Raw genomic sequence first — 15,525 nt, forward strand, 5'->3', positions numbered from 1 at the left:
TGAAAAACGAGATTCAAGAGATCGGGAAATTCTGTGTTGAAAAATACAACAGAAATCTGTAGCTTTACCAAGCACAGCAAAATACCATTTGGAATTCAAGGAAGCTGTCAATGCTCAAACCCAGTTGTTTCAAAATTCAAGTATTTTTTCAGAATTTGGCTTTTTATAAAGATGGAAACCCAGAGATTTATGATGGTGGTGATTGTGGTGGAACTCAAGAGTTGGAATAGAACTCGTAGAGGGCTTCCAAATAGAGAAGCTGAAGCAGAAAATTTTTCTTTTTAAATTGTTGTCTGGGTTTACTTCTTTGTTAAAACAAAATGAAAATTCAAGTTGAAATTCGAAGAAGTAAACAGAGGAGGAGAGGTAAGAAAGAACCCAAATCTAAAAAGCAGAGAAACCATAAATACAAGCTAGTCAAGAGGAAACTGAAAACCCTATTTTTGAGAACCAAAATCTCGCAGGTTCTGGAGTAAAAATTGTCTACTTAATGGGGAAAAAGCACACAGAACCCAGCCCAAGTTTTCAACAAACACGGAGATGGAGGGAAGAAAAATAGTGAGAGAAAAAAATGATCTGAGTGTTCCAGATCTCCCTCCCCGCTTGTCTGCTCCTCTTGGAGTTTTTCTCAAGTTTGGATGCCAAGTTAGTCTTTGTTTTTCAAATTTTCAAATCTACAGTGTAAGAATAATTAGCACAACATTCCCTCCCAAGCATTACTATGTGGTTGTTTCTGCTTCACCCAAGCATAAAAAAGAACTCCTGTATGAGTTGGTATGCACAAATCAACTCGAAAAACATGCCCTTTCAAACCACACAAATCCAAGCGAATATTTTTCCATCTCTTTTCTCGCCCAAATCCTCGCTCCACTCTTTCCGACCGACTCTCAAGTTCTCAAAATCAATAAGTGTTCCCGGAGGTGAAGAGGGAGACTGTAACTGGTGTTGCCGGAGTTGAAGAGGGAGACAACAGACGCTCAAAAAAGGAGAGGAAAAAAAAGGATGAAGTGATTATAGTCGGAATAATTGTAACCATAAGATTAGAATAAAACACGTGTCCATGATCAAACGGCTAACATGAGGAAACTGCACATTGTCATAACAGGAGCGGATAAAAATCCCTAGATCTCATGTCCATTTCTCACTCTTTTGTTTTCAAGTAGGATGGTCTGGCCGTGTTGGTGTGGGCCCACAGGTGGGAAGTTGGTTTCCTTGCCCCCTTCACACCGTTTTATGACATTATAGATTCCTCTCTAGATGATGATGAGGTAACACAAAAAAGACAAAACCAACCTAGTTGAAAAGGAATTCGGATCATCACCCCTGACGGGGAGCACTCTCTGTGCTCCCCGGCAACTTTTCCACCACAAATATGGTGGGGCCCACCTGTAAAAAATAAAAAATAAAAAAAAAAAAATAAAAAAAACTCTCCCATCACCCCACCCCTGGGCCCCCCTGTTTTTATAGTGGTAAAGCCGTCGGGGAGCACTTTGTGCTACCCCGACGGGGAGCTGATCCGGACTTGTTGAAAAGCTTATGCAAGGCTTAGTCCAAAGACCCATCCCTCTTTTTGAGTGTGTGTTGACACAAACATAGCACTGGAGCTAGATGTTAACCTAAGAAATCATTTTTTTGTTTTGTTTTGGGGGGTGGGGTTTCAAGAAAAAAATCCTTGAGCAAGTGAGGCAAAGACATTATAAAGAACTAGACTTTGATTCATGTGTTTGATTTTGCTTCCAGAGTTGATTGAAGATGTAGAAGTGAAGAACTGATTAATTTTGAGGAGATAAATGTTCATAGAAATTTGCTTGTTGTAAATAGCAGGTTTTTTATTTGGCCGAAAAGCTCCCTCATATACCCAAAAATTCAGAATTACATCTATGTCTATTTTGCTTTTATTCTTCTTCCCCTCTGCTCCTCCACCTTCTCCTCTTCTCTTCTTCCCCTTGCCTTCGAGACATTTGAGCCTGCAACTAGTTATTAATCTAACGGCCCATTGGAGCAAACTGTGGCATATCAGAATAGGAGCAAATAAAAATCTGTAACCATCCTGTTGTGGGGAAATATGGTCCCGATCCGCCCCCCTCGGGAGAGAGACACCCCCACTCGGGAGAGAGGCACCCCCCTCGGGAGAGAGGCACCCCCCTCGGGAGAGATGCACCTCCCTCCGGCTGATGCATCTCTTCCCTCATAAAGGGTCCCGAGTGCCTCACTCGGGACAAATACACCTCTCTTGGTTATCTGGTTTCTTCCTTGAAGAAGGTCCCGAGGACCTCAGTCGGGAGAGACACCTCCCATGTGGGATGGCTCACTTCTTCCCTAAAGAAGGTCCCGAGGGCCTCATTCGGGAGAGACACCTCCATCTTGGCAGGTTCATTTCTTCGTTGGAGAAGTGCCACACTTGGGAAAAATATCCAACTCTAGCATTTCTCAGAAGACTCTCTTGACTAAGTCAAGAAGAGTTAGTTACGCATAAACACTCAGCATATCTATTCCGAGAATTGGGGAGGTGAGTCATCATAACGGCGATATCAGGTGCGACAAAGAAGGAGCCGTTATTCCACTACTCCACTCATTCCTCAACTATCGATCCGGAATCTAAGGAATCGCCGCCTCCAGGTAACTTCTATATAAACCTACCTCCAACATGGAGAAAGGTAACGAGAACTTTCATCTGAGTACTTACTCATTACGTTCTTGAGAACTATCTCAAGAACCATTATTGTTACCTAGGCTGATTTGAGCGTCGGAGGCGGTTCCCCGGCCAAAACTAGGCCGGACCGTTCTTGCTTTCTTTGTGTGTGCAGGCATCTCAGTTATTCCAACTTGGTTGGAGAGCTCTTAAGGTGGTCATCTCAATATCCGACTCTCGAAGAAGTTCTATACGCAACACATCCTAATGTGTGATGTGGAAGTGTGTAAAGCGGAGCTACATCGAAACTACAAGTACACATTCTTCTTCATTGCTTTTACCTTTCTCTTTTGGTTTTTCTATGGCGAAAAGATCTATATAAGTAACATAACGGAAAGGTAAATCCGGAATGATTAGGGTGCCAACACAAAATCAAATTATCAGTTTAGAAGCTCAATTCGGTTTTTGATTTTATAATAAAAATTATCTTGAGGCACCTTTTAATGAAGAATGTGGGTTTTACCGGGCCTGAATTTCACCGGGTCCTGTCATAGACAATTTCATCCGTTTTTTGGTTTTCCACTCCCTGGTTGTTGTAAGAATAAGGCATGGGAGCTAATTATGTTTTTCTTTTCTTTTCTTCTAAATTTTATGGTAAACAAGCTCTTTTTTTATTGTCTTTTCTTTTCGTGGGTTATGGTTTGATACATTATAAATTAATAATTCTCCTTAAAAATAAAGGCCAAGTTACTTAATTATTACAAAATAATATATTTTCCAAATGCAAAATATCAGTCATTTGAAAGAAAGAAATATTTTGACATAAAATATTAGTCATTGCAAGAAAATTTTTGAATGAAGGCAGCTGGTTTCTTTTTGTTTGTTTGTTTGTTTAGAATTGATGTTTGCTCAGGCCAGCTTACACGCATCTTAACTACATCATTTGAGAGGAGGATAGTCATTACATACAATTTAACTGTAAGGCGTGGTTTTGTCTCTGGCCTCAAGAGGGTTCGAGCTGTGAGCTCCTACTTGGAGATGTTGGTAATTTATGATTTTCAGTTACTGAATTCTAGTTTTTAAATCCAAATAATATTTATATTGGTGTGTCCAAAATTTGATTAGCCTCCAAATCCTTGATGAAAAACCTGCAAAATGGGGTTAGACGTGGCCTGACCGCTCGGTCGGGTGGCCACCTTCGAAGACTAAGTTAGTAATGGATAAGATCACAAAGCTCTAGCTGATTGCAAAGCTTTGATTGAAAATGATAATGAAGGAAAACGATTCAGATACCTCAATTGTGCATGAACTTATGATTTATATAGGGTTTACCTTTCTTTTCCAATCGTTGGATTCATTCGTATCTTCCCTTGGAGGCTATTCGATTTTAGGGTTTATCCATCTTTCGGTGATAAGAGTAGTTACCTTAACGAACACGATCGCCAACCTCGTGTCAGTTTGTAGTTACCGTTATAACTCGATCACAGATTCCAAATTCTTCGAGATCATGTTTATCTCTATAATTGTAGAGTTCCTTCATCCTCACGTAATTGATGGGTTTGAACCTTGAATCGGTCCTAACCGCGTTTGAGTCGCCCTCGACTGGAATTTATAACCCGACCGTGGTTAAACCTGTTGTTTTACCCACATCAAATACTTTACTCTATCCAAATAATTTTTCATCCAAATATCATCAGATCCGATAAACAATTATCCAAATTCGAATCTAGTTGTTTATTTGACGAATACTAATATTTTTTAGTAAAAAAATGGAGTAAATATCACTTACCTCCCCTCTTAGCTGGACAAATAACACTTACACCCCTCTTATTTGGATAATATCACTTACCTCCACTCTTACCTAACAAACATATCAAACACCTCCCTCTGTTAACTTTCTTGGTTAAATTTAACTTTTACCGTTAAATATTTTTCTAAAACCCCAAATTTTCCTTAGCTGAAAATATTTTTTTAATTTAAACCCTATATTACCTTAATTACCCTAGCAACTAAAATACTAAATTATCCACAATTAAAATAATTGTTAAAAATTTATATATATATATATATATATATATATATTTAAATTTTATCAAACAACAAAAAAAACACGAACTGCTTGATATCAAAATGCAATTTCAATACTGAATTATAAAAGGGTATGTTGGGCTTTCAATAATTAAAGATAATTTGAATTTTAATTATGGTGTTTTGGTTTTTAATAATTATTTTAATTGAGGGTAATTTAGGGTTTAAATTAAAAAAAATATTTTCAGCCAAAGGTAATTTGGGATTTTAGAAAAATATTTAACCATAAAAGTTAAATTTAATCAAAAAAGTTAACAGAGGGGAGGTGTTTAATATATTTGCCTGGTAAGAGGGGAGATAAGTGATATTACCTAAATAAGAGGGGGTGTAAGATCTATTTGTAAAGCTAAGAGGGGTGGTTAAGTGATATTTACCCTAAAAAATTATTCTGAATTTGATAACATTTAAACGAACACTAATATGAAATTGGAGCCAAATTCCAATTATCTATATACCTATAAATACTTCAGAAGATTAAATATCCTTTGCAAGAAAACAAAAGATACTAGGCCTCATGTCCCAGGTTCGAATCCCCTCTGCTCCTCTGTTTCTTGCATTGGACAGTTGTGTGCTCTTTGGTCCTGGGCATGAGTGCTACCGGTTTCTGTGGATTATACTAGGCCTCCGGTGGGGCTCCGCTGATGGGGCCAGTGCTTGCGCTGGTAGTGCAAGGGCTAATGCTTGCATAGGTCGCACTCGATAAAAAGTCCGAACATTGTGTAGCGGGGGCTCTAGGTTGCTGCTACTGCATCCACTAATTTTCTAAAAACAAAAAAAAACAAAAGAAATTAGAAAGTTATTTTGGACTATTTAAATTTAAAATTATGTTTTTTTATCTCAATTTTATTTATTTTATTTATTTTTTTTTGTGAAATTAATGTCAGCCTCTTATTTGGTAGAATGATCGAACTGCTGTGAATAGCTGAGGATTTTTCAAGGCGGTCTATTTCGCTTCCGCTGGCGCGGCTTCCTTTTTTTTCTTTTTTTTTTAAAGCGCGACTTTCCTTGACCACTGTGTTCTGTAAAGGGTTTTCAAGGAAAGCCCAAGTGTTTGGCTCCTTCGCGTAGCTCGACTCTTCTTACAGTCTCTCGTTCTTGATCCGTCGCTGTAGCTGAGAAGCCAGAGTTGCAGAAAAGAGAGAGGTGAAAGCACACCACCAACTACTTCTTCTGTTACTCCACTATCTACTATTCCGTTCGTGTCTCTCTGTGATTGGAACGATTTGTTATCGTAAGGATGAGAAGCTTATCGACAACCACAAGCTTTTTCTCTTCATAACCGGAAAAGGGTTTTCCTTGTCGTCCGCTCACCTCTATCTCTCTCTTTTCGTTTCTCGTTTCCGATTTTCCTTTTTTTAAAGTAGCGTGTACTTTATGCAGTTTGAGAAAGTGAGCAAAATTAACTCACTTTCCATTCCAGTTTTTGCTGTTTCTCCTCCTTCCTTTGTGGATAAGATAAAAATTCCATCTTCCTCCAGGTTGATCTGGGGGTGCACTCTATCTGTGATTTTGCCCTACGCAATTTTTTTCTTTCTGTTTTAGAGATCATTATTATAGATTCTTTTCTTCCAATTTTGCGTCTTTCCGAGTCCATCTAAACTTTGTTTTTTTGGTATAAAATTTTCTGATTTATTATTAAAATTTATAATTCATGTTAGGTTATTTGGATCCTTAATTGGATTCACAGAAACTGATCTACCACTTTTTGATTTTAGAAGTACGTTGGCCTTGTTTTATTGACACCTTTATTTTTCTATTATGAGATCAGGTATTTCATGGCGAGTAAAAGAATCCAAAAGGAGCTTCAGGATTTGCAGAGGGATCCTCCCATATCTTGCAGCGCTGGGCCTGTGGGGGAGGACCTCTTCCACTGGCAGGCCACTATTATGGGACCTGCAGAAAGCCCCTATGCTGGTGGTGTCTTCTTTGTCATGATTCATTTCCCACCTGACTACCCCTTCAAGCCTCCCAAAGTCAACTTCCAGACTAAGGTAATCTTGATTTTTTTCTTTCTTTCTTGGCATCCATATTTATTTATTTTATTCTTTTACTCCAAATTTTGTTCCAGCATCTTTTTTGCTGTTGTTCACTTGAAGAAGATAGTTCGACCTATGTCTTTTTTTGGAGGGTCCTTTCTATTGATGATGCAGAAATCCCTATTAATTTTTGTTTCAAATTATAGATTGTTAGTAATAGCTAAGCAGTCATGATGATGATTTGAGAAGGACATGATTTGCGTTGTCCTTCTCTAGTTATGGGCTTACATAAAGTATTTATGTATGGTTAGTCACAAATTGGATCCTTTGAAGTTGAGTTTGTGTTGGGTTCAGTAATGATTACTCTTATGGGAATGGCTGCCATGAATAGCTAGGTAATTGTATGCAAAAGAGTCTATCTCTTAGGACTAGAGGACAACCATATATATATATATATGTGTGTGTGTGTGTGTGTGTATTCAAGAAATAAGGGGGAGAGAATGAGGGGAGAGGGTTCTTATGGGACCTCTCCTTGATTTGATATGTGAGGACCAAGTGGCTCATTAGCTTTTACATTTTCTAGAGGGTGGATATGCAGCTCCAGTTATGAGTCTGTAAGTTGCTGCTAGTTTAATCTTTTATTTTTCACCTCATTTTCCCAAGTTTTCTGACTGTTCATTACTTGGATAACTAGCTTATTTCAGGTGTCTTCAATTATCTGTGTGGATTCGGAATAGGAGAATGGCTTGTCATTAGATAACAAATGTCTCATTTTTATTTGTAGTGATAGGTTGCTCAGAATTACTATTTTTCCACTATGGACCTGTTTGGTTATTACAATTTACAATCAGAATCTAAAATAGTGGAACTTTAGATATGAAATATAAATTATTTTCTACTGGTTCCAGCCTATTCTTTATATCCAGTAGCAATTATTCTTTGTTTGAGACAACCTTTTAAGAGAAAATATGGATTTTCATCAAATGCCATGTATTTATTTTTTCCTGTCCTTTGGATGTTCTATTTTGATTTTGGTTCACTTAGTGTAACCAATATTTGGATTTGTGGTACCTTTTTTTTTTTTTTTGACAGAATACTTGTGAGACTCTTGACAATATAAAAATTGGGCAATATGATATTTAAAGGCCATATGTATGGTAGTGAAATTGAATATAAATGCTTTACCCCAAAAGGAAAATTGAATATAGAAGGCAATACTTGTAGAAGTATATATATATTTTAAATAGCTACACTTCTGCAGAAAATTTTGTCTTTAGCAAAAATTGATGTAGTATGAAATTCAGTTTAGGGTCTAAGAAGGTTGACTCTTAGAGGGCACATCGTGGTCCAGGGCTATTAATCTAACTAAGATCCAGCTTATCAAAGTGAAAAGTTGGACACCAGTTCCACTCAAGTGAGTCAGTCCCTTTTATGAAATTTAAATGAAACAAATAATAATCAACTGATGTAGCTGTGTATAGAGATTAAGTTCAAGCCTAAGAAGCATACATCTTTATTCTTGAGAGCAAATGAATTTGCTAAAAGCATTCGATTGTACTGACTACAATTTCACTAGAAAAGCTAGAAAACAGATCAGCATTAATGTGTACTTCGATTCTGCCCCACATACCAAGATCTGAAGGTCCTTGTAGATGGAATTCAGGGGACATTTCCTTCATAAGGCCTTAGGTAAGAAGAAATATCAGGAGAAATCTTCTGATGCAAATCCTAGGAGTTGAAGACTTGACTTCCCTGCTTTTGTTCCATTGTCGCTACAATTTCACCTAAAAGCTTGAACTATCTAGGGAAGGTCAGCATAAATGTATGCATCAAGAGAAAGCAATCAAGATGACTAGGCTGCTGTTGAATTGTGGGGAAAACTAAGGTTCTGTTTGTTTCAGTGTAAACTTTACTTTAAAAATTGTCTTCTAAAACTTTTCATTTCAGAAAGGTCAATATTCAAAATTTTCTTTTTGAAAAATGTTCCAAATGTATGTTTATTATGGAAAACCACATCAAAAAACTTTTCAACATATAAATTTTTGTATTCCTGAAGTGAAATTAGACACAAAGTTTTTCAGGTAAATTTTACTTGAAACAAACAATGCTTAAAAGGAAAGTGGGAAGAGAAGCTGGTAGCTGATGAAGGGATAGTTCTAATTGAACTTTAAATGGTCTGATCTGATGAAGAATGTGTGTGTAATCTCCTGAAGTTTCAGATCAAGATGATACCTGAATTGACCTAAAAGGTGAGAAGTCCGTAAATCAATGCAAAGTAGGAAAACATGTTGTTATAGGGAATAGGGAGGGAAAGAGAGAAGACATTACTGACCACAGATGAAGAATTTGAGACCATGCTTGTCTAGGCACCAAGGCGTTGGCTAGGGGCCTGACTGGTCATTGGTTCAATAAAATATTGTATTGCTGGTGACTTTTCAGGTTATGTTAGTACCTACTTTTGATTATCCTGACTAAGTTGTTATAATATTTATTCGATATAATAGTCAACAAGATAAAAGTGAAAAGAGGATATCAAGCATTCTTTAGCCACTAATATTCATATAGCATTTATTGAATCAAGTAACAAATGATTGAAGTATTCACCTTGCCAACACCCAAAATTGTATTATATGTATGCACAAAGTAGAGAAAGAAAAAAAATAAAATAAAATAATAACCAACTAGGACTTTCTTACTTTCGAAAATCAGAAACTAACTTAATCTTTAAGCTAATTCCAACTCTTAATACTTGGAAAAGACAACCAACTCCTGTATAGCTAATTAGCTACTAATTAACTGCATAACAAATAAAAAGATAAATTATCATTTTGCACTTGGTTTGCATCAGTGGTTAGACATTCATTGCAGATTTCCTGCATCAGAACAAATGTTGATTAACTGTGAACCTTAGAAGTTTAGTATGGGACTGGTGTAGACATAGTAAACATAACTGGAATATTAACTGAGAATGAAAGAATTTCAAAATGAGATATATCCTCTGGTTGGCAGAATCCCTTGAAGGCTTGAGATATTTGATATAATTTTGAGCTTAGGAATGCCTTCTGTACCTGCTGTTGTCACTGAGGAAGCATTGTGTTAAAACTGTGTACAACCAGTCAGTTCAAAGCATGGATTCCTCCATTGCAAATTTTAGAAGCTGCACTGAGAATTATAAAGATTACTCTTTCTTACAAGTCGAATAAGAGGGGAAAAGCTAGTTTTTTAAGTAGCAAAGCCTAGGCTTGCCAAGAGTTCTGGGGTTGGAACCTCCTCTTTTATCTCCATTCTCCCTTCTTATCTATCCCAAAAGAATGAGTTTGTGGGAACAGTAGGAGCATTGATGATTCAGTTGCACCACCCCCCCCCCCCCCTAATTCCTTTTCTTAGTTTGAGTCGATGGGCTGAAGAGATCAAAGTAAAGTTGTTTCATTGCTAGTCCAGCTTAGAGGTTTAGTACTTGAGCTGTGGATTCTTGAGATTCAAAGTCTGCTATGGAAGTATGCATAACCTTTCATAGCTGGTGAGGAATGTTAAAACTGCACAAAGAGTAAGAGCAAACTATTACAACAAAGAAATTATATGTATCCTTGGGTGGACAGATCCAAAGAGGACCATTCAAACATAGAAAGAGCACAAAAAATTGATCTTTTCTTATCACAAAGCAAGATAGCCTGGAGCATCGGCATTCCTCTAGTTGCTGCTATTATCAATAATACTTGTGATTTAAATGTATTTCTCTACATTTCATAGAGTTAAAGTTTGTCAGATTAAGTGGCAGTGTCTCATATTCTGTAGTGACTGACTATTTGTAAAAGTTTGCTGAAGGATATGATGGGGTTCTTTTATCTGTTATCTTATGTGTGGTTTCACAGGTGTACCACCCAAACATCAACTCGAATGGCAGCATTTGTCTGGACATACTTAAGGAGCAGTGGAGCCCAGCCCTGACCATATCAAAGGTTCTTCTCTCGATCTGCTCGCTTCTCACCGACCCCAACCCTGATGATCCCCTTGTACCCGAAATCGCCCACATCTGCAAGAATCAGAGGAGTCGATATGAGGAAACAGCTAGGGCATGGACCCAAAAATATGCCATGAACTGACAGTGGCCCAGTGGGTGCGACCAGCAGGTGGAACATGTTAGTTTTTTGACCATCGTCTTACTTGGAGGGATGGTTTATTATTTAAGAGAGGGTTTAGTTTGTTATTCAAGAGAAAGACTGATACAGAGTGGTCTGGGGGGTATACATGCTTTCATACGAGTTGAACTGTTTGATCAAAACTGAACTGGAGGACATGTTTGGTTTTGTTTGTTTGTATATTATTTACTGTAATTGTGGGGTCTTTGTTAATATGATCACGTGGATTAAAAAATTTCCTTTCGTGTGGATAGAGGATCTAGACTCAATTATATCATGGGCGAAGAATGCTTACTCTTCGCACATGTTATGTTCGTGCCACGTTTCCATGACAGCTTGGAAACAGCTTCTTCGCCCGTAAACCAGAATAAAACAGCTACTTGGTCGCCTTTAGCATTGACGCTGACCACCCATCCCTGATGATTATTTGTGTTAATAACATGTAGAATTGATTCAACAGGTAAAGCAAAGGCGATGGTGATGGATATGTTGGGATGATTTATTAGGGAGGAATGAAGAGTAGTTATCCTTGCTGGGTATATGGTATTCTATCAAGATTTATGTTCTCCAAACGTGAGATTGGAATTGGATTTATATAAGAACAATAAAAGAGGTCTCAGGTAGGAGCAGAAGGTCTACATCCAAGACACAACATTCTTCACTTATTCTTTAGGCTGCATTTGTTTGTTGGAATAAAGGTAGGGTGAGAAAATACTTAAATTTTTTTTTCTTACTTTTCCTGTAAATTATTTGATTTCTTTGGGTGGGAAAGTGAGACAAGTTTAAATTGCTGTATTTGCTTTGTTGGAAAATAAAACAAGTGTGGTGGTTGCGAAAATTGCTGGAATAAAAGTGTAGATTTCTTACTTTTTCTTTAAATCCCAAAATTGTAGATTGTTTAGTTGATTAGGGTGAAAAAGTGAGACACAAGTTTCATTGAATCAAAAAAACTTGTCTGGTGATGTAGCAGTCCAACTTTCTCACCTCAAGTCATTTTAAAACCCCACAAATTGGTAGAATTTTATGAAAAAATTTAAAAAAGTAAAAAGTGGGACCCACCACTATCACTTTTTTTACAAAATGCTTTCCCTTCCTTCTCCTTCACCCTATTGCATATGGGGCCCAATGTTTTTTTTTCCCACCCCATGTTTGCAAACAAACACAGTCCGAAGTTGGATTTTTTATTTACCAGCAGCTGACTGCCAAGATGTTGCCACATAAGCAAAGTTCAATCAAACGGTTCAAAATAAAAGATAAAAGATTATATTGTAAATATAATTTAATATTTTTACATTTAAAGGTTAAATAGTTTTCAAATTTACAAATGGAAACCCCTCACTCTACTGACATTTAAGAAGGACGATTGCTTTCTCGTCCTTGTTTTACATACTTCTCCTTCCACCCAGAATGCCGGCAGGGGTCGCAGGGCTTTACTCTACTGGTTGGTCGAGACCACTAGTTCTGTGGCTTAATGGAGGACTTGTCTGTTCGTCTGTGGCTTATGGTTTCGCCGAAAAGATTGGACCTTTCCGCATTAATGCCGACAGCAATACCCTTTTCTCCAATCCTTACTCTTGGAACACTCATACGTCTTACCCACATCGTCTTCCTCTGTATCGTTTTCTGAAGAGTTATTTTTTTTCTTAGTTTTTTATTTTTTCCTTGACGAGTGGTGATTTTGCTAGACCCTGTGTGTTTTGCCAGAGGCAAATTTGTTATTCTTAGATTCTCCTGCCGGAGTGGATTTTTCTTGTTCCAATACTACCTTGGATCTATATAATGCTGGTGACCGGAGAACATGTATGTATTTTATCTGCAATTTAATCAATGAAGGGGGTAACAATCTATTTAAGAAGTTGTAAGATAATAAAACTAAGGTCTGAAGGTAACCAAGCTTGCCAACATCGGGAGTGAGGGGGGGGGACCGGGAGGTTATTTGTGAATTTGAAAACCATTAAGCCTGTAGATGTAAAATAATAAATTATATTTATAATATAATCCTTTATCTTTAATTTTGAGCCGTTTGATTGAAATTTGCTTATGTGGCAACATCTTGGCGGTCAGCTACTGGCAGCAGTAGCTGTCGCAAATAAAAATCCGCCTGAAGTTTCTTGAATCAAGAAAATTTGTCAGGTGAAGTGACAATCCAACTTTTTCACCTTAAACTTTTTTAAAATTTTACAAATTTGATAGGATTATGTGAAAAAGTTTGAAAAAGTAAAAAGTGAGACCCATCACTATCATTTTTTCCCAAAATCTTTTCCTTTTCTTTTTTTTCTCCTTTACTCCACTACACATTGGGTTCACATATTTTTTTTTTCCACACTTTTTTCCCACCTCCCATTTACAAACAAACGCAGCCTTATTAAGAGATAAGCAAGTTAGGAATGTATGGGAAAGTGAAGTTCATCCCAAAGGCGTTTTTACTGGGTTGGATTTTGGGAAAAAACCAGGGTTTCATCTTTGGTAGTGTTCATTGTGACAAGCAGGATCGGTTTGTTAAATCTTTCCTAAATGAATCCTAATCCAAAGAGATACGTCCTCACTGATTCACGCGTCACCTCCTAATTTATTGGTTCACTGGCCTTTTTTTTTTTTTTGGTAAACCAACATTCATTTCAAAGAACGGGGGAAAGGAAGGGGGGGGAAAAAAAAAAAACCCCAACCCAGGAGGGGGGGTGGGCCGCCGCCCCCCCCCCCGGGGGCGGCCGCCTCCCCCCCGGGGGGGGGGGCCCCCAGCCGTGGGCCCCCCCCAAACCCAAAAAAACAACACAACAAAAAAAAAAAAGAGGGGGGAGGTGAACCCCCCCCACAAAAAAACCAATTTATGTTTCACTTAATAGCGCCATATGAGGAGAGTCAAACTTTAGACATGTGTTTTACCTGTTTTGTGGGGAATCCGGATCACCTTAGACCGGGGACATAAAATGCTCTCCCGATTTTGAAATTTGGTAAACGTACAGTCATGGTCCAACATGTCGGTCCGTGTTGCCGTGTCGGACCATGGCGACTTGGGCGACATGTCGGCAGATGTCTGTTGACTTTTGGCAGGGGTATCGAACCCCTGTTTCGAAGGGTATTTCAGGTCATTTTGACTTGAAATTTGACAAGTAGCCTAATTTGAGGCTAATAAACACATTGAGAGTGTTATTTTGACCTAAAACATCACCTAATCTAAAGTTTATAATTAGCACATGTCCAGCTTATATGCGACAAAACTGGAAGGTTGGAAAATTCATATAAACTAATGTAAATATGTAAATAGAACACAAATACACAACAAGTAAATAAATGTACTAAAATTTACAATTCATTATACAATTATGTTGAGTATGGCTCATGCTTCACATATTGTTGTCGACGGACACGGGGTCCCGCTCCCCGGTGAGCGGGCGGTCTAGGGAGGTCGCCCGGGGGGTGTGGAGGCAGCGCCGTCGGAGCTGTAGAGGTCCAATGTCACTTTGGCAAAAATCGAGCGAAAAATCGGCGAAAAACGAATATAAATGTGAATGTAGCGATATATCACCGATTTTTCGGCGATATATCGCCGATATATTGTAAATATCGTGTCACTCGGGGGAGTCATGTCGCCCCCAACGACATGGCGATATATTGCCCTATGTCGGCGATATATCGCCAACACAATGTACCATGCATACAGTATAGATAGTATACAATCGGACATGTATTGAATATCGTATCGATTTACTATATACCTAATATTGAAAACAATATCGTATTGAAAGTTATTTCTGTAATTTTACTTTAAACTTATAACCCTAACTCTCCCTTCATTTTAGACTTCTGTTTTACCGTCGAGTGTGCTCATTTTATTGACAATAAGCATATACTATTGCCACTAGAAAACCTGATCAAAGTAACAAAATTCTTACGGAAGAAATGCAATCATTGCCAACTACTTCAATTTGATATCGACCGTAACTTCCACCGTCTTTGAATATCACTAGAATAGGGATCGATTGTATGCACAAGGATTAAAGTGTTCAGTATGGAAAGCATCAAATTGCTTAGAAAGCGTTTGTGGAGAGTGTTATAACTTACAACTCAGTAGCATTTGGAATCACCTCCTTTGGTTGACCACAGATTTTTTAACTAGACGATGGAAAAAAAATAATGTTAATATGCTCTAGTCAATACTTTGACTTATCGTGAAAACATTATGAATAGATTTGAAGAATGGGTGTTTTAATACCCAAATTATACCATACCATATATCAAAACGTGCTATTCTTTTTGTATCGATATTATACTCAAACATACCGTTTTTAAAAATATTGTTTTCATACCTTACATATAAATTTTGTACGGTACTGTTTTTGGTATCCGGTTTACAATTCGGTATCATATGGCATTGTATCGATTTGCTACCCTTACCTAGACCATTTTTCACCACAAAATCAATTAAGACTTAAAATAATAATAAGAAGCCAACATAGAGCTATTTAAGTGGTGAAACCAACATCTCTTAGTGAAGAAGTCATAGGTTCTACTCTTGCTGAAGCATGCACAACGGAGAGGTGATCTAGACTTGGAGGGTGGTGGCACGGATAAAGAAACAAATCAGTGACGTAGATGTGAATCCCCATCTTGATTGGTGGAATGGATTATCATGACCCAAAAGGAAAAAGTTCTCCTTTTATTAATGGTAATTAATCAATTAATGAATCTG

General features: G+C 37.6%; 1 protein-coding gene across 3 annotated transcripts; it reads left to right on the top strand.

The window, feature by feature from the left end:
• Positions 1-5,709: 5,709 nt before the first annotated feature.
• On the top strand, positions 5,710-11,206 carry UBC30 (ubiquitin-conjugating enzyme 30). 3 transcript variants are annotated; one of them, XM_089140004.1, is made up of 3 exons: positions 5,710-5,863; positions 6,489-6,711; positions 10,569-11,198. In XM_089140004.1, exons 2-3 carry the CDS (start codon positions 6,496-6,498, stop codon positions 10,797-10,799), a joined length of 447 nt encoding a protein of 148 aa, XP_088996130.1. In that variant the 5' UTR covers positions 5,710-5,863; positions 6,489-6,495; the 3' UTR covers positions 10,800-11,198. The 3 variants fall into 3 exon arrangements, with proteins under 3 accessions (XP_088996130.1, XP_088996132.1, XP_088996129.1); XM_089140006.1 differs by lacking the exon at positions 5,710-5,863 and adding an exon at positions 5,870-5,951 and having other exon boundaries at positions 10,569-11,206; XM_089140003.1 differs by lacking the exon at positions 5,710-5,863 and adding an exon at positions 5,994-6,198 and having other exon boundaries at positions 10,569-11,206.
• The last annotated feature ends 4,319 nt before the right edge of the window (positions 11,207-15,525 follow it).

The sequence above is a fragment of the Hakea prostrata genome, chromosome 11 (genome assembly GCF_041222555.1).
Source record: "Hakea prostrata isolate BN-2017 chromosome 11, UWA_Hpros_2, whole genome shotgun sequence".
Lineage (NCBI taxonomy): Eukaryota > Viridiplantae > Streptophyta > Magnoliopsida > Proteales > Proteaceae > Hakea > Hakea prostrata.